This window comes from Thermobia domestica, chromosome 1 (genome assembly GCF_964235325.1).
Source record: "Thermobia domestica chromosome 1, izTheDome1.hap1.1, whole genome shotgun sequence".
Taxonomy (NCBI): domain Eukaryota; kingdom Metazoa; phylum Arthropoda; class Insecta; order Zygentoma; family Lepismatidae; genus Thermobia; species Thermobia domestica.
Window position 1 is genome coordinate 118,714,340 of NC_137454.1, and position 27,064 is coordinate 118,741,403.

General features: G+C 36.8%; 1 protein-coding gene across 1 annotated transcript; it reads right to left on the reverse strand.

The window, feature by feature from the left end:
• Nucleotides 1-630: 630 nt before the first annotated feature.
• LOC145688361 (tubulin alpha-3 chain-like) lies at nucleotides 631-26,448 on the reverse strand. Its single transcript, XM_081762512.1, has 5 exons — nucleotides 26,373-26,448; nucleotides 21,396-21,618; nucleotides 15,526-15,827; nucleotides 7,412-7,939; nucleotides 631-1,028 (listed from the first exon to the last, which is right to left on the reverse strand). The coding sequence occupies exons 1-5, from the start codon at nucleotides 26,373-26,375 to the stop codon at nucleotides 732-734; spliced, it is 1,353 nt and encodes a 450-aa protein (XP_081618638.1). The 5' UTR covers nucleotides 26,376-26,448; the 3' UTR covers nucleotides 631-731.
• Between the last annotated feature and the right edge of the window lie 616 nt (nucleotides 26,449-27,064).

A 27,064-nucleotide genomic window follows, 5' to 3' on the forward strand; every position in this document is an offset into this window, starting at 1 on the left:
CAGAGTTCGCTAAAATTTTGGCTCTTAACCACCGGACTATAAATGATATTGTGCTTAACATGGAATAAATATTTGTGGATATTAGGTAAATAATTACAACCTCATTTGAATGTAGTAGGACCCTTATAAAGGCAAGGTGGGAACATAGCATAGCATTATTATTATTATTATTATTATTATTATTATTATTATTATTATTATTATTATTATTATTATTATTATTATTATTATTATTATTATTATTATTGAAGATTTAAGATTCAATGCTTGATTTGAAATCGTAGAAGGGGACAGAGAAAAAGTGTGTATGACTAACGAGCGGAAAGGACGGGTGTATGAAGTATGCAGGATTTACAAAGGGGGCCACAAGGTAAACAAAGTTGGAATTTACTGGTTACAAGTTGTAATCAAAATCCATTTTTATACTAACTTGATAATTTCTAATCTAAAAACTTTCCTTATTTATATACAACTAATGAATCAGTAGATTAGCATACAACGAGAAAAGTGAGAAAGAACAATATTATTTTCAAATGTCCGTCAAACGCACGTATAGCGTTTTGCTTGTTCTGTTGTGTTAAACTTTCATTAATGATCGTAATTCTTTAAATATCTTTTACTTTATTACACAATTTAGACATTCCTAGAAGTACAGTTTACAAGGATTACAAAAAATACATAGTAAATATTAACATACAAAAATCATATGCTTGATCAGATTTTTTTTGGGTTTAGTATTCATCTTCGGAAATGACTTCGCTGGACAATGACTCTTTTTGCATTTCCTGGTAATCGAGATCCAAAATTTCGAGGTCATTTCTTGCTTCAGAAAATTCTCCTTCTTCCATTCCTTCCCCAACATACCAGTGAACAAAAGCCCGTTTGTTGTACATCAAATCAAATTTATGATCTAAGCGACGCCAGGCATCAGCGATTGATGTTGTATTACTCAGCAGACAAACCGCTCGATTCACTTTCGCCATGTCACCGTTTGGAAACACTGATGGCGGCTGATAGTTGATTCCAACCTACAATGTATATAAATGTGTAAGTAAAATAGTTAAAATGTGTTCACCTCTACTATAAGGGGACTGACTTTTGATTCCAGGCCAACTATAGGTGTGTTAGGAGATTTGTGTGTGTGTGTGTGTGTGTTGATATTCTTGTAAATCGTCATTGTATCAATTTTTCAAAAATCATTAGCCTAAATATCAGTAACCAAATATCTCCTTTAGCCCACAGAACATGATTGTGGGTAATTAAACTGAAGATTTACTCGAGGCTGTTGGAGATAAACAATGAAGAAAATGGCACACGTTTAACTAAGTAATTACTATCGGTCTATTGACTCCCAACATTATTTATATTTTCTTGATTTCAAGAGCCCACTATTTTATTCGGGTACGGAATAGAAATCAACATCGAAAAGTCGAAAGTCATGAGAATATCCCGAGGAAACGCGCCCTTACGGGTCAGAGTAGAACAAAAAGAATTTGAAGAGGTCGAGAATTTCAAGTATCTGCAGGCCCGTATTTAGGTAAGTGCTATTCTGTGCTCGAGCACAGTTCAGCAGAATTTAGGGGGCGGGAAAATTTTGGAATTCTTTTTAAGATTCACAATAAAGTAATATTTAAAACTAGCAACTCGCAGAGTCCCGCTCAAGTGCGAGAAAATAGGTTAATGTGTTTAATTTGCTCTAATTACAGTAGTTACTAATTAGCTAGCTTATCTGATTATTTTTAAAAAGTCATCCTCTCTCACTCCACCCCAAGCGGTGAGGATGAACTTGAACATCATGAAAACTGATACCGTTAAACACAGTAACCACGAAAACTATGAATTCAACACTAATATCTGTCGTTTTTGTTTACTTTTAAAATCTTGCTCCCTCTCTGGGGAGTGGAGTATGACCTTGAAGTTGAATTGGATTAAAACTCACTCCGGAGGTAAAATATCCCCCCATTCGGATCTCCGGGAGGGGGATGGCTTGGGAAGGACTATTGAACGAGAAAGTAATAATGGGGGGAAGACAAACAGAGAAAGAAAGACAAGGAAGAGCAAAAGGTTTAGGATAGGAACATGGAACGTACGTACTATGTTACAGGGAGGAAAATTAGAAAATCTTAAAGAAGAAATGAAACAAAATAATTTAGATTTGGTAGGCGTTTGTGAAGTTAGATGGGAAGGTAATGGCGTATTGAAGAGCGAAGGATATAGAATGTTTTACTCAGGTAATGAAAAGGGCGGTCATAATGGCGTAGGAATAATTCTTGGAAAGCGCTTAAAGGAGAAGGTAGTGAAAGTAGAATTTATTGATGATAGAGTTATGATGTTAAGACTTAAAGGGAAAACGAAGGATCTAGTGGTGATACAGACATATGCACCGACGACTTCGCATGCAAATGAAGAAGTAGAGGAAAATTATGAGAAAATAGAAGAAATTATAGATAGGGAGAAGGAGGGTGCATGCATAATTCTAATGGGAGATTTCAATGCAGTTGTGGGAGAAAAACAGGAAGGGAGTATCGTAGGCAAATATGGTTTAGGCGAAAGAAATGAAAGGGGAGAGGGACTGGTGAATTTCTGTAGACAGAATTCACTAGTAATTGGAAACACTTGGTTCAATCAGCACAAGAGAAGAAGATATACATGGAAATCACCAATAGATGGCGGAAGATATCAGATAGACTATGTTATGATTCAGGACAGGTATCGGCATAGCTTAAAGAACGCGAAGACCCTTCCCGGGGCTGATATTTTCTCTGATCATAATCTTGTGCTGGCCGAAGTAGATATTCAACTGAAAAATGTAGGCAGAAGAAAAGTAGGTAACAAAGTGTTGAATACTGAAAAGTTGAAAAACGAGGAAATAAGAAATCTTTTTGCTGAAAAATTCAAAGAAAAATGTTCAAACGAGGAAAGGATAGGCGCAGGTAGTAACGAACGGTGGGAACATATTAAACGTTGCTTACAGCAGGCTGCAGAAGAAGCAGTAGGTTACCGTGAACATAAAACTGCTAAGAAACCATGGGTTATAGAGCAGATGTTGCAGAAAATGAGGGAGAGAAAGATGTGGAAACAGGTTGATACAGAAGAGGGCAGAAAGATGTACAGAAAGTTAAATAATGAATTACGAAGAGAAACAGACAGAGCGAGGGATGAGTTTTACAAAAGAAAATGCGAGGACATAGAAGAATTAGAAAGAGTTGGGAAATATGAGGAAATGTACAAGGAGGTGAAATCTATGGGATTTCGGAGGAAACAAGGGAGTATTATGATGGCAGTAGAAAATAACAATGGGAAGGTAGTCAGCGAGAGAAATGAGGTCATAGGAAGGTGGAAAGAATACGTTGAAGACTTATATGAGAGTAGGGATAGACCGTGTAGCCTAAATGTTGAAGTGGAAAATGAAGTAGGCGAGGATGATAAAGGATTTAGTATTCTTCGGGATGAGTTTGAAAATGCTATATCCGAGATTAGGAATGGAAAGGCAACAGAAATAGATAACATACCAATAGAATTCATTAAAAATATAGGAGACAAGGGAAAGAAAGAATTGTGGCGATTATGCAATGAAATATATGAAACAGGAGAATGGCCAAGAGACTTTCTGAAAACGATCATGATACCGATGGCTAAGAAATCGAACCCAAAGAGATGTGAGGATTATAGAACTATTAGTCTCATATCTCATGCAGCTAAAATTCTGCTCCGAATACTGAACAGAAGGTTATATGGAAGAACAAATAAAGATGTGGAGGAAGAGCAGTTCGGGTTCAGAAGAGGCAAGGGCACAAGAGATGCTATTGGATTATTAAGGGTGATCGGTGAAAGATTTATAGAAAAAGGGAAAGAGGTGTATGTTGTATTTATTGATCTAGAAAAGGCTTTTGACCGCGTGAATTGGGAATTGTTGTTGGGAGTTCTAACAAAGATAGGGTTGGAATGGAAAGATAGAAGACTAATAAGAAACTTATACATGAACCAACAAGTAAGTGTTAGGATAGGGGAAGAACTGACGGAAGAGAGTGCAATTGGAAGGGGAGTTCGACAAGGATGCTGCCTCTCGCCAACACTATTTAATGTCTATCTAGAAGAGATAGTGAAAAAGAGCCTACATGATGATGATGGCATTTCGGTAGGAGGTAGAATGATTAGATGTATAAGATTTGCAGACGATATGACGCTTGTTGCAGAATCTGAAAAGAAAATCAATAAAATGTTAGAAAAAATGAGAAAGGACTTTGAAGAATATGGGATGAAAATAAATGTTAGAAAGACAAAAGCCATGGTGATTGGAACGAAGGGGTCTGTGTCAAATATAAAAGTAGGAGAGGAGAAAATAGAACACGTGAATAGTTTTCGATACCTGGGTAGTATTCTTAGTAATGACATGAAATGCGAACGTGAAATAAAAGCAAGGATAGGAATGGCGAAAGAAGCCTTTAAAAGAAAGAAAAGTCTGTTTTGTGGGACCTTGAACAAAGAGTTGAGAAAAAGACTTATAAAATGCTTCGTGTGGAGTGTTGTACTGTATGGGGTGGAAACGTGGACATTACGTAAAGGTGACGAAAATCGACTGGAAGCCTTCGAAATGTGGGTGTGGAGAAGAATGGAAAGAATTAGTTGGGTCGAGCGGAAAACGAATGAGAGAGTGTTAGAAATGGTGGGTGAGAAAAGAACACTTCTAGATATTATTAGGAAGAGGAAGAGAAACTGGTTGGGACATTGCCTGAGAAGAGATTGTATCATGAGGGACATCCTAGAGGGTATGGTGGCGGGAAAGAGAGGGAGGGGGCGAAGGAGACTACAATTAATGGATGATATTAAAACAGAAAGATCATACGCGAAGACGAAAAGGTTAGCGGAGGACCGTGGAGCATTGAAGCTTCTCAGCTGCGGCAAGTGACCTGCCAATAAAGGCAGAATACCTATGATGATTCATCTCAGTGACCCCAAAAACTATGAATTGAATTTTAATATTGGTCTTTTCGGAAAGGGGGCGGAAAATTTTGTGCGGGGGCGGCTAATTATTTAGAGCACAAGGGCGCACAATATATAAATAGGGGCCTGAGTATCTGGGAAGTATTTTGACGAGAGACCTTACTGCACCAGAGATCAGGTCAAGAATTGTCATAGGTAAAAAAGCATTCAACAGGAAAAGATCACTCTTAACTAGCAGGCTTAATATTGAACTTAAGAAGTTGGTCAAGTGTTATATCTGGAGCATTGGACTGTATGATTCAGATATTTGGACATTACGGAAGTTAGAGAAGAAAAAGTTATAGAGCTTCGAAATGTGGTGTTGGAGGAAGATGGAGAAGATAAAATGGACAGAGAGAGCTAGATGTTTTAAAACGGATAGGAGAAAAAGGACACTTCTAACCAGCATTGTTCGTAGGAAAGCAAAATGAATTGGACTCTTTTTGCGAAGAAATTGTCTTCTTCATACCGCCATAGAAGGAATGATGGAAGAAAAGCGAGGAATAGGAAGAAGAACACAACTGATAGATGATCTGAAAAACAGAAGAAAATGTTGAGAGTTAAAAGAGGAAGCTGAAGATCGAGAAATGTGGAAGAAACATTTCCAGGTCTAAATCTAAAATAAATAAATAATAATAATTAAAAAAAAAAAACTGTTTAGTCCCAGTACCTGCCAAAAAGCAGAATACCTAATAATAATAATAACCTGACTCTTGTCTTCACGACACTGTGGTAAGTATATTGTAAAGTGTGATGACTTACCAAGATAATAAATATATAGCCCAAACACCAAAGGACTTTTTATCAATAACAAATTAGCCTTTATGAATAGTGTCAAAAGAATGAAACTTCATCCAGTTGATAAAGAAAAACATGAGATATTTTGTTTCAAGGGGGAAAATAATTTTCTTCCTCTCAATTTATGCAAAAAAAAAGTAAAAATAAAAAAAGGTGGAAGGATTAGATTGTCTAGACTAAAAACATACCATACCAAAACATTGCATTATCAACAAAACCAGTTCAGAATTAAACATTTCCACCCCGTGCTTTCCTCAACAACATAAACTATAATGTAATGTTGATGTTGCTTTTAAAGGAAAGCAAAAACAATTACGTCGTTGTGTCTTGTAAATTATATGCATTGTGGTCATATCAGGGGTAAAAGTGAGAGGAAATGCGGGTGGACGCCATTATCCCACTTCCAAAAAAAAATATCTATGGCGTTCCCTTACTTCCTAAAAAATACAATGGGCAAAGACAGGCACGGGCACGGCGTGACGTCATGCGTCCCACTACCTTTTCAGATCCACTTTTACTCCTGGGTCATATTATTCTTTAGGCTCCAAGTATTTTTTTTTTTTTTGCACGATAATTCATAGAAGAGCCTATTTTCCGATCCATCACTCGAAAGCATGACCTGTTAAGAGCCTCCCTTGGACATTCTCTTTAAATAATGTCATCGACGCGTACATAGTGTTGCAATTGGGGTTAAATGCGACCTTAGTGATTACAAACTATGAATAATGATAGATGATCGTGGAGTTCAATAGTCTGAGAGATTTAGTTATACTGTAGTTAATTACCTGCTTTGCCTCAATGGTGAAATAATTGATGCAGTAAATTTTTTAATGACTGTAGTCATGTAATTTAGTGCTCCCAAAGTTGATTTTAACTTCTGAAACTTAACTTTTGGAGAAAATTTCTTCTCCCCCGCTGCGCCGCCTTCACTTTTCACTCTCAATGTGTTTTTACATTTCCAAACTATTGGGTGCTAACAGGACAACTATATTCGTATTGAGAAACTAATAGATTCCGAATTTAAGTTCAAAATAACATATTTGACAGACAAACTTTTGTTTGTACACTGATGTCCAAAATTATTGTCGCATCCCGATATTTCTTATAATGTTAGTTTGTGTATAATCGGCAACGACATGTCTGTGGCAAATTTTATGTCAAAAGAGCAGTAAATGAGAACAATAAAACGAAAATAAAACTTTCCTATCCATTTAGCAACATTTTGTTTTACTCATTCTAATTTTCGTATTTATAATTCTTTTTCTATGAAATTTACCACAAATATACACTTCCCTATTATACACATAGTATCAGTATTAAAATTACTCTAGAAAATCATTATCAAATTATATTCTTACAAGAAGACAGTTGTAGGTATGCGACAATCATTTTGGACATGAGTGTACATAGTTCCCTAATTAGGCGTCTCTCAGCAAAGTAGAAGATTCGCCTAGCTGTGCAAATAAAACTAAATTTTCTCTGGCCTTTTAAATCTAAATTTGGTTTTGGATTATTATTATTATTATTATTATTATTATTATTATTATTATTATTATTATTATTATTATTATTATTATTATTATTATTATTATTTGAAAGTATAAAATAATTGAATTTATATCACACTTGCCTTGAAACCTGTAGGACACCAATCAACAAAATGAACACGATGTTTATTCTTAATTGCTGCAATAGCATAGTTAACATCTTTTGGTACAACATCTCCTCTGTATAGAAGGCAACAAGCCATGTATTTCCCATTTCGTGTATCACATTTCACTAATTGATTTGTAGGTTCAAAGCAAGATGCTGTAATTTCATCAACAGACATCTGATCATGAAATGCACGTTCGCTACTTACAACAGGAGCATAGCTTGCAAGCGGAAAGTGAATGCGAGGATATGGGACTAGGTTAGTTTGGAATTCTGTAAGGTCAACATTCAAAGCACCATCAAAACGTAGAGAGGCTGTTATAGACGAGACAACTTGACCAATTAACCTATTCAAGTTAGTGTACATTGGACGCTCAATTCCTAGATTTCTGGAACATAGATCGTATATAGCTTCGTTATCTACTATGAAGGCACAATCAGAATGCTCCAAGGTAATATGAGTGGACAGAATCGAATTATAAGGTTCAACTACGCATGTCGACATCTGAAACAGAAAAAAAATCTTGACCATATTAAACATAGTCTTGCTATATAACATCTACACAAAACAAATTTATTAGTCTACTAATATACGTAGGAATATTATAATCAAAATAACTTGTTTACTCAAGCCGTCTGCGGAAGTCGCTCAAGATTAGGCTATCAAAAATGTTTATTGTATATACCTCAGAACTAACTCATACTAAACTGTCTATAATATGGTATTTTTATATGAGGATGGATCAATAAATCTTCGGCCTGATGCCCTTATAAATAAGATCCAACCTCGGAAATTTAATATGTTGTGTTGTAGTCTTTAGTAAGTCTTACACGTAAAATCTCAAATATCTAACTCATTTTCTTTTCAAATTACAGGTATGTGAATGAACCGTTTTGAGCCATTTGCTGAAAATTGAGCCTTCTGACGAGTACCATGCAATGATAAGTTCCTATTAAAAAAAATCCATGAAGAATTGGTGAGTACGTTCCATGATTCTTCTCTATCATATTCAACTGTAAAGAGATGGTGTCACGAATTCAAACTTGGCAGAGAGTCATGTATGGACGCACCACGTGCCGGTCGCCCATGCACAGTGACGAAAGAAAAAAAGGAAACAAGATCCATGATATCGTTATGGCTGATCGAAGAGTGACTATACGCAAAATCATAGAGGAGACTAACGCTCCATATGGTACAGTGCTGTCAATATTGGTTGATGTTCTACACTTGAAAAAATTATCTTATCGATGGGTGCCAAAAATGTTGCCCATAGATCAGAAGAGGTAGCAATGGGTTTGTTCCGAAGAATTTTTGGCTAGGATAAAGCGTAATCCAGAAAAGTTTTACAAGCAATTTGTAACCATGGATGAGACTTGAGTCCATCATTTCGATCCGGAGACGAAACAGCAATTTATGGAGTGGAAACACCATGATTCCCTATGCGCCTGTAAATTGCGCATTGTTCCAGCACCAAGAAGATAATGGAATCAGTCTTCTGGGATGCGAAAGAAATTTTATTCATTGACTATTTGCCATGTGGACAGACCATTACAGGTGACTATTACGCCAACTTAAAGCGAAGCTTCCGCGAAACCATCAAGCAGAAACGAAGAGGAAAGTTGACAGGCAAAGTGCTCTTCCAAAGGACAATGCTGCGGTTAACAAGTCAACAGTTGCAATGGCAGTCACTTATGATGCTGGCGTCGAATTGATCGAGCACCCACACTATTTACCAGACTTGGTCCCAAGTGATTTTGACCTATTTCCAAATTTGAAGGAGCAACTGCGGAGGAAAGAGATTTGACAGTGAAAACGATGGCATGTGTGCGGTAGAGGAGTATTTTGACAGTTTCGACGAAAGTTTTTTTTTTTTTTTGTGTGTGTGTGTGTGTGTGTGTGTGTGAAGGGTATGCAAATCTTGGAACATTGATTGCTCAAGTATATTGTGATCTAGGGAGAACACATTGAGAAATAATAATAATAATAAAAAGATCGTATTTTTTAATTTCTACTGTAGACTGAAAACCTATTGATCCTTCCTCGTAAATACTATGAAAGTCTTGAATTAGTTAAGCCTCCGTCCATTTCTTACTTCTCGCATAATAACCAAAAGAACGTTAGTGTCGTGTAATTATCTGATAACATTAATAAACAAAATATTATATTAATAAACTTAGCAACAATAATTGTACTTAGGTATATAGTCTGAATGCCCGCACCTAACGTTACCGGACGTGTTTGAGCATGGAATTGACAATATGGACAAGGTAAGACGTTTGCAAATCCCTAGATGACTTCGTTATACGTTCTAGTTGGGAGGGATTGAAAGACTACTATTACTATTACCATCATCACCACCAGTAATAATAATAATAATAATAATAATAATAATAATAATAATAATAATAATAATAATAATAATAATAATAATCCTTTACCACACATATAAACGAAATAAACTGCATTTCGTCAAGAATGTTAATTACTGAAACAATGCAAAAATAATGTTTATTGATGGAGTTTATGTAGTGCAATTTATCCGCTATACTACATGCCATCACAGTGGCCCAGTCACGTTTATTATATTCAGGCATCAACGCCACATTAACAAAAAGAAAAAAAAATGTCGCTGGGTGAACGAAGTAGAGTCACGACGAAATATGTCGAATATACGCTTCCTAAATTGAGATAAACTTACACATTTTCGTACATTTAAAAATTCTCGAGAAGGCCAGCTTTGCTATTGATAGGCCAACGCCTTGACCCCCTAGCTAGTTACGCCTATGATCATCCCCCTAAAAAAAAAAAAAAAAAAAAACACGGCTCGAATTAAGGATACTTTTTAGGATATGCTGAGGATATCAAAATAAAGATCTCCACAAAATCCAGTATGTTCGAAGTTTCTTCGAAGTTAAAGTCTAATTGAATTAGTCATTTGAAAGGCCATATATCCACCAAAGTAAATTATTAAGGAGAAAGAAAAAAAACTTTGGGATTACAAACTCGACGTGTACAATGGCATCGATGATATTGAGGCAATAGTTTAGGATATGTAACATAATGTCACCATTCAATTGGTCTTTTCACAGGGGATGCGCGTTTCTTTGCGTACGTGTCAAATTTACACTAAAATGAAAATATGGTGGGGATGTATCATACATATGGCCTTTTCGCAATGACTTATTCAATTTTATGATATACTGAAATATGAGATTTATCTACTAATGTTCTCTTGAAAAGTAGGTTTTGTCTCTCCCATCTTTGTTCTTTGTTTCTTCAGAAAGCAAATTTTACAAAAACGGTCCTCAATTCTCTAGACACCATATAACATTTTTAAACACTCATTAAGCTAAAATGGGTTATCTGATTACGATCAGCAAATCACAGGTATTGGTGTCACGGCCGGCCAAGATTGTTAAGTACCGACATGTTAATTTTAGTTATGCAGTTGAAAACCAGCGATGACGCTATCTGAGATAGAATATCATAAATTAGAAATGTAAATATAAGATTGAGAAATAGATTAACTGTTTGCGTGTTACTTGCCACGGTGTTACTTGCCACTATTGGAATTTCGTGTTACTTGCCACGGTTACCTTATCGCATATTTATCTGTCTATGACAGCGTGTCCGTTGCCACGCACATACATCTAGATTTGACCTTGAGGGGGTGGGAGTAATTTCCCAAGCAATTTTTAAAGCAAGACAATCATCTGAAACACAAGAAACAAAGCAAATTTATGATTTAAGAAATAGGAAACTTGTTACATTTATGTGTGTCACAAAACTCACAAAATTCGGACGAAACACAAGAAACAAAACAAGATTCTGATGAAAGGAGTATTCTTGCAAATCTACACAAACAATTGAAATTCTTCAGTAATTCGAGCGCTCATTTTGCCGTTTGAAAGCATGGAAGAAACGCAATGATTTATCTTTACATCACATTCGATCCATACTTCTAGGTGGTTCCAATAGGAACCTTGTCACTTGCGCGTCGCACGTCATAATGATTATGATTATAAACATTAATTATTTACAAAATCCAACAGCGTGTCCCTTTTCTTCTTAATCAACTATTCCAACTTTTGTACGTAACTCAAACTTCTGATACTTTTTTTTTTTTTTTTTTAATCACAGCCTCTTCTCAGATTCTCGAGAATTCGTTGTATTCTCTCGTCAAACTTTATAGAAGATACTTTCCTTCTCTTTTGCTGTATACCTTGCACTTGCTGTCTCATAAAGGCATGGAAACTAAATTTAGCGTCTTCCTTCAGCACCTTTAACAAAGATAAACACAAACTTCAGACTAGCTGTACCACCTGAAGAAAGGCTAATAGTGACACTAAGGTAAGCATGTACTATGTGTGTATTAGAATGATTTACCTGTAATATAAGCGTTAATAATAATTAGACGCCTAATGATATTGGTCCATTTAGTTGTACTGTGATATCAGATTCAAAATCTAATAGGTTTCGGTGGTAAAGCGTTCACTTCTGGTGCATAGGATCCCTGGTTCGATCACAGCTCGCGCTAAGTGGGGTTTGTGGTGGACTAAAACCGTGTGGGTTTTCCCATTTCCTCCCATTTTCTTCATCTTGCCATTTCATTCATTCTCATCATCGCCGTCTCCTTTAGCCTACCCGGCATAACCGTGGAACAAAACTCCAAGGTTTCATTTCATTTTCATTTCAAAATGTAATAGACTCCTGTGTAAATACCTGTTTTTTTGCTGGGAAGTTCATTCCAGTTTCTTACAATAGCGAAACACACTTCCTCCTGCAGTTTCTTCTTTCAATATATATCTGAATATTCTTGCTAACTTTTATATATATATATATATATATATATATATATATATATATATATATATATATATATATAACGCTGGGTGTTTCTCTATTTCATCAATTTTTCATTGTCTTTATCACTAATTAAAGACATACATGTATTAGCTTCCATTATGAACACTTTTTTTCATATTCTACACACGAAGCGAACTGTTATGTGAAAAAACTTGTAGAAAACATCTATTTTTTTACCTCTCTCTCTGCTTGGACGTACCTCGGCAACTTTTCTGTCGCCGTCGCCGCAGTGAGCGGACTCTCATAAGACTCAATGCATTTTTAGATGTTGCCCAACTGTTCCGTCGCCAAGCTGTTGCTTTAGGCCTACCGCTCACTGGCGACAAATAAGTTGAACAACTATCTCGTCGCTGTCGCCTGCAGTCAGCAACTTCACGGAGACAAAACAGTTTTGTTGCCATACCTTCGCTCACTGGCGACGGCAACAGAAAAGTTGCCGAGCATTTGATATCACAATTTACATAATCGGCAACCGGAACAGTTTACATAATCGCTATTTTCGGACATTAAAAAAACTACCGCCCATTCCAATGGTTAAATAAATAAATTTAAATAAACTTTCGAAGGTAGCGTCAACAGGGGCGTTATTTCAGACTTCACTTGAGGGGGGCAAGAGCACCACCGACATAAGACTTTCACGTTTTGTACTAGTATATTAGTAGACAATTGATTAAAGTATATGTATTCCTCAAACTCTTGGGGAGCAATTGCACCTCCTGCCCCCCCTAAATGACGTCCCTGAATGTCAGTGAGTGACAAAAATAACAGCATTGTGTAAGCTAATACGAACGGGAACAATTATTCGAATCAAAAGATAACAAGAATAACGACAATATAAAACGACTGGAAATAACTAACAGAACGAAACTAACAAAAGCGGCAATCCGACAACACTGTACAGTAACTGTACTCTCGATGTTCTACGTATAGCCATAAAATAAAAATTGGCTTTCTTCTTTCTTCCCGCGTATTCTTCACGTTTTAAAATCGGCCATTTTTATACAGTACAGTTTTTTTTTATTTTTTATAATTGAAATGGAAAGAAACTTGAAAATGATAATTTTATCTGTATTTTTTCTAGTTGTGGGAAATTAATGAAAGTAGTAGTGTATAGTATGACAGCGATATGTCATTATCAAAAAATGTACCTACGTGTGTCGTTTTTTCTTGGCTGGAAAGCTCATTCTAGTTTCTTATAACAGCGAAACACACTTCCTTCCATAATTCCTTCCTTAGGCCTACCGCTCACTGGCAACATTTTGTCGGGCAACTATCTTGTTGCTCTGGCTAAATGCATTGAGTCTTATGGGAGTCCGCTCACTGAGGCGACAGCGACAGAAAAGTTGCCGAGGTGTCGCCAAGCAGGGCGACAGCAGGGCAACAGCTCGGCGACGGAACAGTTGCGCAACATCTTAAAATGCATTGAGTCTTATGGGAGTCCGCTCACTGAGGCGACGGCGACAGAAAAGTTGCCGAGGTATCTCCAAATAGAAAGGTAAAAAAATAAATGTTTTTTACAAGTTTTTTCACGTAACAGTTCGTTCCGTGTGTAGCGCGTGAAAAGAAATGTTCGCAATGGAAACTAATACAATCTTTGATTAGTGACTTGCATGTCTTTAGTGATAAAGACTATGAAAAATTAATTGAAGATATAGAGAAACGCTCAGCGTTAAAGAAGAAATATATATAAAGAAGAAATTATGGAATGAAGTGTGTTTCGCTGTTATAAGAAACTAGAATGAGCTTTCCAGCCAAGAAAAAACAACACAGGTAGGTACACTTTTCGATAATGACATATCGCTGTCATACTACACACTACTACTTTCATTAATTTCCCACAACTAGAAAAAAATACAGATAAAATTATCATTTTCAAGTTTCTTTCCATTTCAAATATAAAAAAGAAAAAAAACTGTAGGCCTACTGCATAAAAATGGCCAATTTTAAAACGTGAAGCATACGCGGGAAGAACGAAGAAAGCCAATTTTTATTTTATGGCTATACGTAGAACATCGAGAGTACAGTTACTGTACAGTGTTGTCGGATTGCCGCTTTTGTTAATTTCGTTCCGTTAGTTAATTCCAATCGTTTTATATTTTCGTTGTTTTTGTTATCTTATCTTTTGATTCGAATAATTGTTCCCGTTGATATTAGCTTACACAATGCTGTTATTTTTGTCACTCATTGACGTTCAGGGACGTCATTTAGGGGGGGCAGGAGGTGCAATTGCTCCCCAAGAGTTTGAGGAATATATATACTTTAATCAATTGTCTACTAATATACTAGTACAAAACATGAAAGTCTTATATCGGTGGTGGTCTTGCCCCCTCAAGTGAAGTCTGAAATAACGCCCCTGTTGACGCTACCTTCGAAAGTTTATTTAAATTTATTTATTTAACCACTGGAATGGGTGGTAGTTTTTTTTTTTTTTTTAATGTCCGAAACCAGCGATTATGCGAACCGTTCCGGTTGCCGATTATGTAAATTGTGATATCAAATGCTCGGCAACTTTTCTGTTGCCGTCGCCAGTGAGCGAAGGTATGGCAACAAAACTGTTTTGTCTCCGTGAAGTTGCTGACTGCAGGCGACAGCGACGAGATAGTTGCGCAACTGTTTTGTCGCCAGTGAGCGGTAGGCCTTAGGTCTACCGCTCACTGGCAACATTTTGTCGGGCAACCACCTTGTTGCTCTGGCTAAATGCATTGAGTCTTATGGGAGTTAGCTCACTGAGGCGACGGCAACAGAAAAGTTGCCTAGATATCTCCAAGTAGAAAGGTAAAAAACAAACGTTTTCTACAAGTTTTTTCACGTAACAGTTCGTTCCGTGTGTAGCGCGTGAAAAGAAGTGTTCGCAATGGAAACTAACACATTCTTTGATTAGTGACTAGCATGTCTTTAATTAGTGATAAAAACTATGAAAAATTAATTGAGGAAATAGAGAAACGCCCAGCATTAAAGAAGAAATATATATAAAGAAGAATTTGTGGAAGGAAGTGTGTTTCGCTGTTATAAGAAACTAGAATGAGTTTTCCAGCCAAAAAAAAAAAAAAAAAAGGTAAATTACTTCCACCCTCTCAAGGTGAAATCTAGATGCAGGTGCGTGGCAACGGACACGCTGTCATAGATAGATAAATATGCGATAAGGTAACCGTGGCAAGTAACACGAAATTCCAATAGTGGCAAGTAACACCGTGGCAAGTAACACGCAACGGATTAACTTATACCTGAGGTGCTGGATAAACAACAAACTCCAGTTTACATTTCTTTGGGAAATCCAAAGATAGATGCTCAAACAGCAGTGATGAGAAACCAGAACCTGTGCCACCACCAAATGAATGAAAAACTAAGAATCCCTGAAGAGCATTGCAATGGTCGGCTAGTTTTCGAATATGATCCATAACATTTTGCAAGTGTTCTCGCCCCACGGTGTAATGTCCTCTAGCATAGTTGTTTGCTGCATCTTCTTTCCCAGAAATAAGTTGATCAGGATGATACAACTTTTTATATGGACCTGTACGGATTTCATCTGAAATAATCAATAAAGTTTATTATTATAATCTTTTTGAAGGCTTATTATATAATGAGATTAACATAAGTGAACCTCTATTATCACTACTGTAAGTACTTTTATAGCATGTGCACACCAGTTCCTTGATTGATAGTGATCACCCAGTTACATAGAGAGGAGAGGAAAACTTTGGGCTAGGTAGAGGGAACAGTTTCTTCCTTGTGGGGATAAAAATATAATCTGCCTTTTCCGTCCAAGTATTTCCTGGCAGAATTGGCATAACTAGAGTATTATGCAAGGGAGTCATGGGTCCTTACTTCTGACGAGAATTGAAGGAATCATTCAAATGATCTCTCAGCCTAAAGGGCACAATCGTGGAACGTTAAACTGAAAGATTGAATTTAATTTTCATTTTCAAAATGACCACAGGTCGTTTAAGCCTGTGGCCCAAACGTATTCTAGGGAGCCAACAGTGTTCTAGGCAGGAGGAATGGCACCCCTAGCCCCCTCGTACCATTTTCATGAAGTCATATTATTAACAGATGTCGGGCTGACATAAAAAGTAGGGTACAGCAAACCGCTCGTTAGATGGTAACAGGGGTCTCACTTGAGCAGGGAGTGTGATGCTCGTGCGTAGAATAAGAAAGACCGGCGATTTATCAGAGTTTGATAGGGGCCAGATTGTGATGACCAAACGACTGAGGAGCATCTTGGAAATAGCGTGACTTATCGGGTGTTCACGAGCTGCTGTGGTTAGTGTCTTCCAAAAGTGAGAAAAGCACAGTGAAACAAGCACCAAACCGCAAGAAATGGGGCGGCTACACCTCACTAAAAATTTCGTACGTCGTTGATTGTTGAGTTGGTACAACAGAATTTCGTTCAACTGTGATACAATTAACGGCAGACTTCAACAGTGGACAAAGCACAAGTGTGTCTGAGCACACAGTTCACCGTACATTGTTAGATATGGGCCTGCACAGTCAATGTCCAACACATGAACCACGCACGACATCATCGATTACAATTCAAAATAGGCACGCGCCCATCGTAATTGAACCTTGTTGCATGGTCCGATGAAACACGATATTGCCTTCATCAGATCGATAGCCGAGTCAGAATCTGATCTTCCAAGGAAACAACTGCTCGAGACTTGCATAGTAGGAAGATGGTGGTGGTAGCTCCATCATAATGTGGGGAACTTTCACATGTTCATCTATGGGCCAGGTAATGTTTGTGTGTAGGGCACCATGACGGATCCTAGCTATTGACAGGTCATTCCTGATCATGTACACCTTTCATGCGGTCCATATTTCTAGCTAGAAATGGCATCTTTCAGCAGGCAATGCTCCTTGTCACAAAGCCAACGCTGTGCTGCATTGGTTCAAGGATCAAAGTGGTGAATTTTATTTGTTGTCATAACCCCCTAAACTCACCATCTCTTAACCCAATTGAACATCTTTGGGATTTCATTGAACGTCAGATGCAACCTCATCGTCTCCCTCCGCGGAATTTACATGAATTAAGTGACTTCTGTGTGCAAATGTGGCGCGCAATCCGTCTAACCATTTTCTAAGGCTTCATTGCTTCCATAACAAACCGCATTGCTACTGTCTCGTGAGCCAAAGATAACCACTAGCTCAAAACACGAGCATTTTCTGTATCACGCTTTTATGTGGTGGAATTTGAATTATGATACGAGGAAAGATATCATTCTTGTTAAAATTATGATAATTTAGTAAGCAAATTTAGTATTTATCTAGTTAGTTCATTTAACAACTTCATGTCTTCTTTCTTAAAGATAAATTTGGCTCATGCAACACTTCTGCATTGTATGATATGGTGTGAGAGAGATCAACGTAGGATTACTTGGACTTCTTGAAGATTTTGAGCATAATTTTATTCTTGTATAATTTTGTTGTTTGGAAATCATAAATATGCGTGCTCTTGAAATGTGTGCAAAATATACGCAAGACGAAGTGTATCAAATCAATATTTGACGCGCAAGTGTCCGTTAATTGATTCAGTTAGTTGAGTAAAATAGACCGTTGGTCTTCGAGACAATAAAATGACAAGTCTACAGAGAAGTAGTAAGTAATTTGAGAACCATGAGAATCTCTATATCCGCACATACGTATAAAAGAAGTCCTGACTGACTGATCAACGTCCAGGCCAAATCACTTAAATTAGAAACTTGGTATTTTGACAGTGCACAGGATTTGTAAGATAAGGCATCATTAAGAAAGGATTTTTGGAAATTCGACGGGGATGGTGTGGCAATTAATATAGTGAAATGTCCATATCTTTGAAGGGTAGAAATATGAAATTTGGTACGTGGACTTCCCATTTAAAATAATTAGATACGTGTTTGACCGTTTTTAGATATTTCACCAAGAAAGGAAGAAAATAAGAATGAATTTACAATTGTTACAACAGAATGAATATATATCGAAATCCTTTAAGATTAGAGAATAAAATTTTGTATTTAGACTTTTCATTTAAAATAAAGGCATGTTTTAGCGTTTTTTGAGATTTCCCTACAAGGTAAGAAAAAAAGGCAGGTACTAAAAAGTGGGGATTGCAATTGTTAAAGTAAGATGGCCATATCTTGAAATTCATTAAAGTTTGAAACATGAAGTTTGGTATTTAGATTTAATTTAAAATAATTAAAAAAGTGTTTCAGTGTTTTTTAATATTTCCCCTAGAATGGAGGAAAAAAGCAGGAAGAAAAATGGGTGCGGGTTGTAATTGTTATAAGATGACCATATCTCGAAATCCCTTAAGATTAGAGACCTGTTTGGAGTATAAGAGGTGTGAGGCCGTAGGACGAGCAAATGTGGAGGTCTGGGAGCGCAGTCGCCACTAGCCGAAGGCTAGTGGCGAGGTGATATAAAAGAAGAAATACTGACTGACTGAATGAATGACAGATCAAGGACTAGCTAGAAACTTGAAATTAGGACAGCACATAGGATTCGCGACATCACGTATGATACCACTAAATAAGAGTATTTGGAAATTCAACATGGAAGGGAAAAATGAGGTTGAAATCATTATAATAAAATGTCCACATCTCTGATTACTTTAAGGTTAGAGAGGGGGCGCGGAGGCTTAGTGGTAGAGCGTTCACCTCCGGTGCTTGGGGTCCCTGGTTCGATCCTAGCTCGCGCCGTGTTGACTTTGTGGTGGACAAACACCGTGCTCGTGGGTTTTCTCGGGGTTCTCCCGTTTCCTCTCACTTTCTTCATTTCACCATTTTCACTCGTCTTTCATCATCACCGTCTCCTTTAGCCTAAACGGCATAAACGTGGGACGTAGAGCTTAAAGATTTTAAGGTTAGAGACATGAAATTTGCTATTTAGACTTTTTATTTGTAATAGTTAAACCCATGTTCCACAATTATGGGGTAATAAGATGTCCATATCCTTAAGCTTAAATACATGGAATTTTGTATTTAGACTTTTCATTTAAAATAATTAAGTGCGTGATCCAACGTTGGTTAAAATATTTGTCCTAGACAGAAAAAGATGTAAACACACACACACACACACACTCTCACCCTCCCCCCCCCACACACACAGAGAAAGGCGGGAGTTGCAATAAGAGATCCATATATCGGAATTCCTTAAGATTAGAGATGCTTAGGCGCTGACTATATGGGTGCTCTGTGGCTCAAGCATCCATTGAAGTTTTCTGATGGGTGCTTAGCACCCATTGAATTTTCGCGTTAAGATTAATATCAAAACCGTGTCGTGAAAAATCAATGTGTATGCGTTCCAGGTTCGATTTTTAAAGTAGTGATTCATATGCATCGATTAATTACAGTATGTAACAATCAATAATCCATATTCATAAGCAAGCATATTTTGTATATTTATTTCTTAAATAACTTGTAGCTTGATGCCGTTATTTTGTGTTTTTTAATGTAAAAAGTGTTTATATTAATTGAGTTTATATAAATTACACGAGAGTTTAATTATTTTGTTTTCACTCAAATTATTCTCAAATAAGTTAGAGTTTGATTGTACGTAGGTAGTTATTGTGTATTAATGATCTTCATCCAGGGGCGGCTTAAGGATTTTAATTTCGGGTAGGCCAACTCTCTCACTTATGGATACATATATACATTTGATTGATTAATGACACTAGGAAATTACTTTTACAGTAATGGTTGATGCTATTTGTTAAATAATTATCTACCATTAATATAAATAGTGGAAAATATATTTACTCTTTTTTTTTTGTAACTTTCAGAGTTTATATATTATTTCAAAATTTTTGGGTAGACGCGTGTCTACCCGCTAAAGCCGCCACTGTCTTCATCCCTTTCGTTTGATCAATATATTATTGCTCAACATATTTGAAATGGGAAAACAAAATCTCAGTGTTTAGTTTGAGTTTTGTTCAATACAAAGTTTAGATAACCGTAGTAAGATATAAAATAAAATAATTGACATCTTACCAACTTAAAAATATTTTTAGATATCATTTGTTTCTTTAGTAGCTTGTGTCCTCTTGATTTTTCACGCCTCTCAGGGGAAGAGCTTCTTCAGTTTGGAAACCACTAGTTTGTACACTTGTCATTTATAATAATTAAACACGTATTTAAGCACTTATTGTCCATAAAATTGAATAAGATTTTAGTTTAGTGTCCCTTTCAGCAGCGAAGCTATATGAGACGTGGATTTACAACTTAATGTGGAATCCGAACCACATAAGCTTTCGCCGAGAATCGAACCCGGGTCTCCCGCGCCGAAGAATTTGAGCTAGGAAGAAAAGAAAAGATGTGGAAAAATGGGGTAGGGATTTCAGTTGTCTATATCTCGGTATTCCTTAGGGTTAAAGATATGGAATTTGATATTTAAACTTTTAATTTAAAACAACTAAATACGCAATTAAGCATTTTTAAACGTTTGACCTAGAATGGAAGGAAAAAAGGGATGAGAATAGTTCACTAAGATGCTCATACGAGACGTTCGAATTTCGTGCCAGATATTGAGCTCAGATTAATTCGATACGAAAGATTCAGAAGGAAGAACACAAAATGTTGCCTGCAGTAACATGTGGGTGTATTTTCTAGTGTACAGTGTAAGTTAGTCATTGGTCATATCTAAAAGTTAAAAACATCAAATAAGTAAAAGTATTTATTCCTATAAGTCACCCCTCTTCTCAGACTGCAAAATAATTGATTTTATTAGTGGCCCCGCGTAGCGTAGTCGCTAACGCTCTCGCCTTCGGTGCGAGCGGTCTTGGGTTCGATTCCCGGTGGGATCACTCGGTCGATAAAGTGTAACACGCTTTTCCAGGCCAGCCACCCTGAATGAGGTTTTCCTTGGTTTTCCTCATTCACACCAGGCAAATGCCGGGGTGGTACCTAACTTATAGGTCCCAGGCCGCTTCCTTCCTTCCCCAATCCTTTCTTCCTTCCCTTTTCCCGGATTGTGTGCTCGCCAAGGGACGTCATCTCTCAAATCGTGAAGGCCAGAAATCTAAATCCTAAAATTGATTTTATTAATAATACTAGCTATCATCACATAAAGTGACAAAGTGGGACACACTATCAATGAAAGCTATGTTAAATAGTTACTGTACCTATGACTGTTGGTTCTAAATCAATGTGAACTGCTCTGGGTACATGTTTACCAGCTTCTGTACTGTTGAAGAAAGTGGAAAGACTATCATCATGTTCGCCAGCTGCTTTGTCGGAAGGAATGGATCCGTCAGGTTGAATCCCATGTTCAATGCAGTATAACTCCCAACAAGCATTTCCTATTTGAATTCCAGCTTGGCCAACGTGTATAGAAAGACATTCCCTCTGCCAAGAAAGGAAAGAAACAAAATAATTCTTACTACTCGTTCTAAATTTTCCTTAAAGTTTTTGTTATATGTAATAGGAGTCTATGAAAATTTGGCCCTCACCCACATTTCAGGGCTGTTATTCAATAGAAAAGGAGAGAATCGATTGCTATAAGAGTTGAAGCCACCATTGTAATAGTCTTCATAAATGTTCTCCAGTATGTTGTAATCGATTCTCATAATATACTGGCTCTCGACATTTTGGGTGGAGATAGTTCGTACTCACATTCACTTGAAGGTTCCTGTTGCTCTGGGGATGAAAGTCTTGTACTGCTGGAAGGGCCAACTTCAAGTATGGGCTCTGCCTATGCTTTAGAATCACTATATCTATCCAACGTATTTTCATGCATTTCTTCGTCATCCTCATTAAATTTGTGAATTATTATGCTATATAACATATTCGTAAACTCCATATCCTCAACTCAGTTTACGTTTTCCTATTCAGCACGTCACAACTTTGCCTCTAACAGTTTGACAACATTCATGGGATTAATTCGTTTCATGATACCGATGTACACTCGTTACACTTCACAACCGAACTCTCCAAAATAAGGCCTCTTACTGCAGCTATACTATTCACACAACTAAAGTAAGTACTTCTTCCTGCAGGTAGAACATGCCACTATCGAATGGCGCTAGCAGACAACAGCTGCGTTTTGCATGGGAATGACTGATACCATTGTTTTTGGGATGAGCGATTTATAATCTAACCACATTTTCGTGCGGTTCTGAGTATTCAAGGTCACGCATATCTCTTATAAGTAACAAACTACTGTTCTTTCCACGATTTCATTCATCGTGGAGCTTTACAAACGATACACCAATTCTTTCCCTCAATTGCATACTGATTGACTGCCTTCAATGTGTATTGAACAGAACAGGCCTTTTTCTCCGTATCTTCTCTGCCTGAGATTGGCTGTTCCACATTGCCATCAGTATGTGGCTGGCGGAATAGTACTCCCCTAGCAATCTTGTAGGTATATTCTAACTGAAGACAGCGTGGACCCAACGTCGTCAAGAAGAATAAAGTGAACCAATACCCACCATGCCCGTTGACCAGAATAAAAACCAGGATATATCAGAAAATTCATCACCTGGAAGAAAACAACTGTGTCCTTTCTTGAAAACCTTTGAGACCATGATGGCATTAGCCCATCTCTAAGTAGTCATCTTGCTTCGTGATCATTTTTGCCAGCGGTTCTTTCTTTATATAAGTAGTTTTTGTTGAAGTCTATACTTTTAGCTTGGAAACACATTTTTTCTTTTACCTTTCTTTAGTTTAACACCTCATGGTTATGCCATTTAGGCTAAAGAAACGGATGATTAATTGTACCGAAAGATTTTGAAATTAAATTTTTTGTTCTCCTACCAGAAATCGAACTATGTGCACCAAACGCCTGCCTATAAACCAGAAGAGAGGGTTATGTTTTCTTTAGAACTGACGTCAATCTGCTGTCCAAATGGCGTCCTTAGTTGAGTTGATTTTTTGTTTAGCGTCCCTTTCAGCAGCGAGGCTATATGGGACGTGGACCTACTGATTAACGTGGAATCCGAACCACATGAGCTCCCGCCGGGAATGGAACCCGGGTCTCCCACGCCAAAGGCGCGTACGCTAACCGCTTAGCCACGAAGGAGCTCTGGCGTCATTAGAATGAAAGCGTCATTTCTGGAAGAATAAAAAAAATTACTTGAGCTAGTTTCGGTGAGCATGTAGGTGGCAAGATTTCATGTCATTACTGCACTATTTTCGTTGTGGATGCATTGAGCGAATGAGCTGATGCATTGTCTGCCAGTAGCAGCACCGTTTTACTGAGCATTCCTCGATATGTGGTCTTCAGTCTGTCTCGTAACAGAAGTAGAAAATGAAAATTACATTGATGATAATTTGATCCTCTGGCGGAGTCTGTCATTATAATCCCCTCACAGTCCCAGAATACTTACAGCATCACTGCAGACTTTTGCACGTTTGCCTTTTTAGGAATGTTTCTACTGCTTCCTCATTTTTTCTGTTTCTGAGTCAAATTTACATCCATTGTGACTAGTCGGCCAACAAAGCCCTTTTCATTATAGTCACAACGATCCAATATTTCCCTTTGCTCACTGTCGAATTCTCTAGTGGAAAAGGATAAGTATACAAGGCACCCAGCGTACAGACACTTTCTAGAGATGCAGCTGGTTATGAATTATGTTCCAAACAGATCTATAACTAGCAACTGTTTCAGCCACAATACACCAATGGCTATCTTTCTGTGTTCCAGAATGATCTCCACTTTGTCCGTCATGACGACATCATCTATAAAAGATGATCGCCCAGCTCTAGGGAATCTGAGGTGGTCATGTGTCAAGTTTGAAATTTCTGTTTCCACTTAGATACCATCACATAAGATCATCATTCCCATACACTTCTTTTATCTTCTCTTGATATTTTTAGCCGATTTCCCTAGAGATGGCAGGAACTTGATAATGTGCCATGCCACAAATATGTCAATCATTATGCCTTGAGTGATTTGCCTGTAAAAAAATGTACATACCTAGGAATCAATATCCTGTATACTTAACTTAAAAGAAACAAGGAATAATACGTATGCAGTGGCGAAGGGTCGTAAGAGGCCCTGAGGCCGGCCTACCCATTTTACTTTCAGAAATTATAATTTATAATTAATCCAATTCCTTTGTACAGAAAGTATGATAGTTTTCTAAGTTGAAAAAAATATTGTTTGATAAAGAAATCGTGGTTAGCACCACTGCTAGGAGGCTCACCGAGCAGTGTCTCAGGCAGCAGTAGAATTACCGCTAAGCTACTCAGAAAATCCCGCGAGAAAACGTGTTGGAAATAACCTGCGAAAGAGATCGGCCTCAGCGCTTATCGACTTTCGTTTCTACATAAAGTGTTTTGATTGCGACCTTCGATTTCAAGTCGATATGTCAAACAAATAAAGAGCAAGAGACTGTAGGGCCCCATTCCGTACCAACTTTGCTTAATTTTGCGGCCTCTAACGAAACGCAAAAGCTGGAGCAAGCTATTCGAAAGGTGCTATACCTCTTTATTCCGTTACGTTGACGCAAGCCTGTACGAAATCAGACTCATTCAGTTCATTAGAATTGAGTAGAGAGTGTGCGTTTTTGAGATATTGTGAGTGACATTTTTTTCTTACATTCGCAAAAGTGAATGAGAGAAAATGTCAGTAAGTGCAGAAGATGAACATAATATAATTTCTATTAAAGAATCTTCTATATCAGTGGTCTTATGAAAATTCATGTGTTATTAAGGAACGAAGACTAACGCCTGTGTTGAAAATAGAACAAACAGAGGGCAAGAGAGTTTTGCATGCATTGGTACAAAAAATATTTCGGGTTGTTGACATATAAAGAGCAACGTATGAAAAGTATTTAAGTATGATTCTGCTTTTGAAGGGGAATTAAGTGACACACAAAATGACTTGATTGAATGCTTGTCATGTGTTTTGAAGAATATAATTAACGACGAAATTTTACAAGCAGGGTTTGTTTCAGTCATAGACTAAACAACATGGGCCTTATGCAGAGTAGTTTTGGGATATGATTTGCGTCATACTAAAAGCCTGACTACTGCAGGAAAAATATGTTAGCGGAGCTCTTTAGTATTGCACTAATCGTGCGTCAGAACGACTCTGAATAAGGCCTCATATATTTCTTTAAAGTGCAAATAATGTGATAATCCACCTTCCCAACCCGATTACGCTCAATTAAAACAAACTGCATTACGGCAAATTAGGCCTAAGATAAGCTATGAGTCACATACGTGAATTTCAATATGAAAATTGAGATTCAGATCGAACAAGTGCTGTCGATGGACTACAATTACGTTAAATTTATGTGAATTTGTCTTCTTGTGTTTCTGTAGTAAAATATTTATGTCTAATTTGTTTATTATTATTATTATTATTATTATTATTATTATTATTATTATTATTATTATTATTATTATTATTATTAGTAGTAGTAGTAGTAGTAGTAGTAGTAGTAATAGTAGTAGTAGTAGTAGTAGAACATTGGGCCTACCCTCTTGAAACTATCACCCTTCGCCACTGTACGTATGTTCAAGGGATTCGTCTCCTTCTAGGTGATTGTACGAACTTTTTGATACGCTCTTCTGGTTGCAAATTTACCGGTTAGTAGTTGATTATCTATTGGATAATGTTCTCATTCATTGTTCCAATTACTATGGTTCGTTTACGCGATTCATTCGTATTCGAAGCAATGCATCGAAATATAGAATCTCAGTGAATCACAACGCAGAAATGCCTCAGGACACTCTCTCAATCATATGCGAAACATATTGATAGAGTATCTTTCATATCCAATATTCAGAAACACGCTCACGAAAAATAAACGTAGGGCATACTAAGAATTTGACTACTCGACTTTGAATCAGATTCAAAAATGAGGAAATATTGTTAGTAAAGGCAACAAATTTATAGCATATGCGAACTATATAAATGTTCATTGCTATAGCTTATAAAATAAATGAATATATTGGTAATATATATTAAGCGATACAAAAGTTTGAGTAAGCTAATAGATCATATTGTCTGAAAATTCAGAACTTAAAATTTTGTTGACTGAAACAATATACTCTTACGACACTATATTTTCTTCCTGCACAACTACATTATGATTTATTATTTAAATGTAATGTTAAGTAATTGTTTCCTTATCAGTTTTTTAACTTACCATATTTAATTTTTCAATAAATTTGACAGGACTAAACCTTAAAATTTTGTACCGAAATATGACTATAAACAATTTTGAAGTGTAGAAAATGTTATCATATGATCACAGACATATATTATTAATGAACATTTTTCTTTCTTTCTTCTTCACCTTTATTGATGTTTTTGAATATTCTCGCACCACTATAATGAACATCGCAACCGTAAAAGTGTATATACGAACTTTGCATAAAAGCAAACTAACTTAAGCCGAAAATCTCCATATTTTTGACACCTTGAGATGGGTTGTAGGCAGTATTTTCTGGAGAATTCGTGGCTTGACTGGTGGTTGGATAACACATAAATAATGGAACCTTAAAAAGAAACGAAGAAATAATTGTCCATCATTCTTTCATTCCATGATTATCCCAAGCTTTATACATAAACACGCTTCACGCGAGATGTGACGTTCAAAAGTAGTTTGATAAATATACACTTTAATGTAATGTTGTGACAAAGAATTTGTTATTTGATATAGGCCTATCTCTGAAATAACACTTCCATGAAAGATAATGAAATCATTACTTTTCTATCAACAACTTTTCCTCCTTTTTATTTTCAATGGCTTCATTTTACCCTTGAATTGTTTAATTTACACATTGATGGATAAGAATATTCGGAGCAATATTCCTTCACTCGTCTCCATTCTTGCTT

Bases quoted from the DNA above. Each gene is read 5' to 3' on its own strand.
- LOC145688361 (XM_081762512.1), bottom strand. The intron at 15,828-21,395 runs GTACAGTAACTA...TGATTATTTCAG, and splicing joins TTTAGAACCAACAGTCATAG to ATGAAATCCGTACAGGTCCA. The intron at 7,940-15,525 runs GTATAAGTTAAT...TTTCTGTTTCAG, and splicing joins TTGTTTATCCAGCACCTCAG to ATGTCGACATGCGTAGTTGA.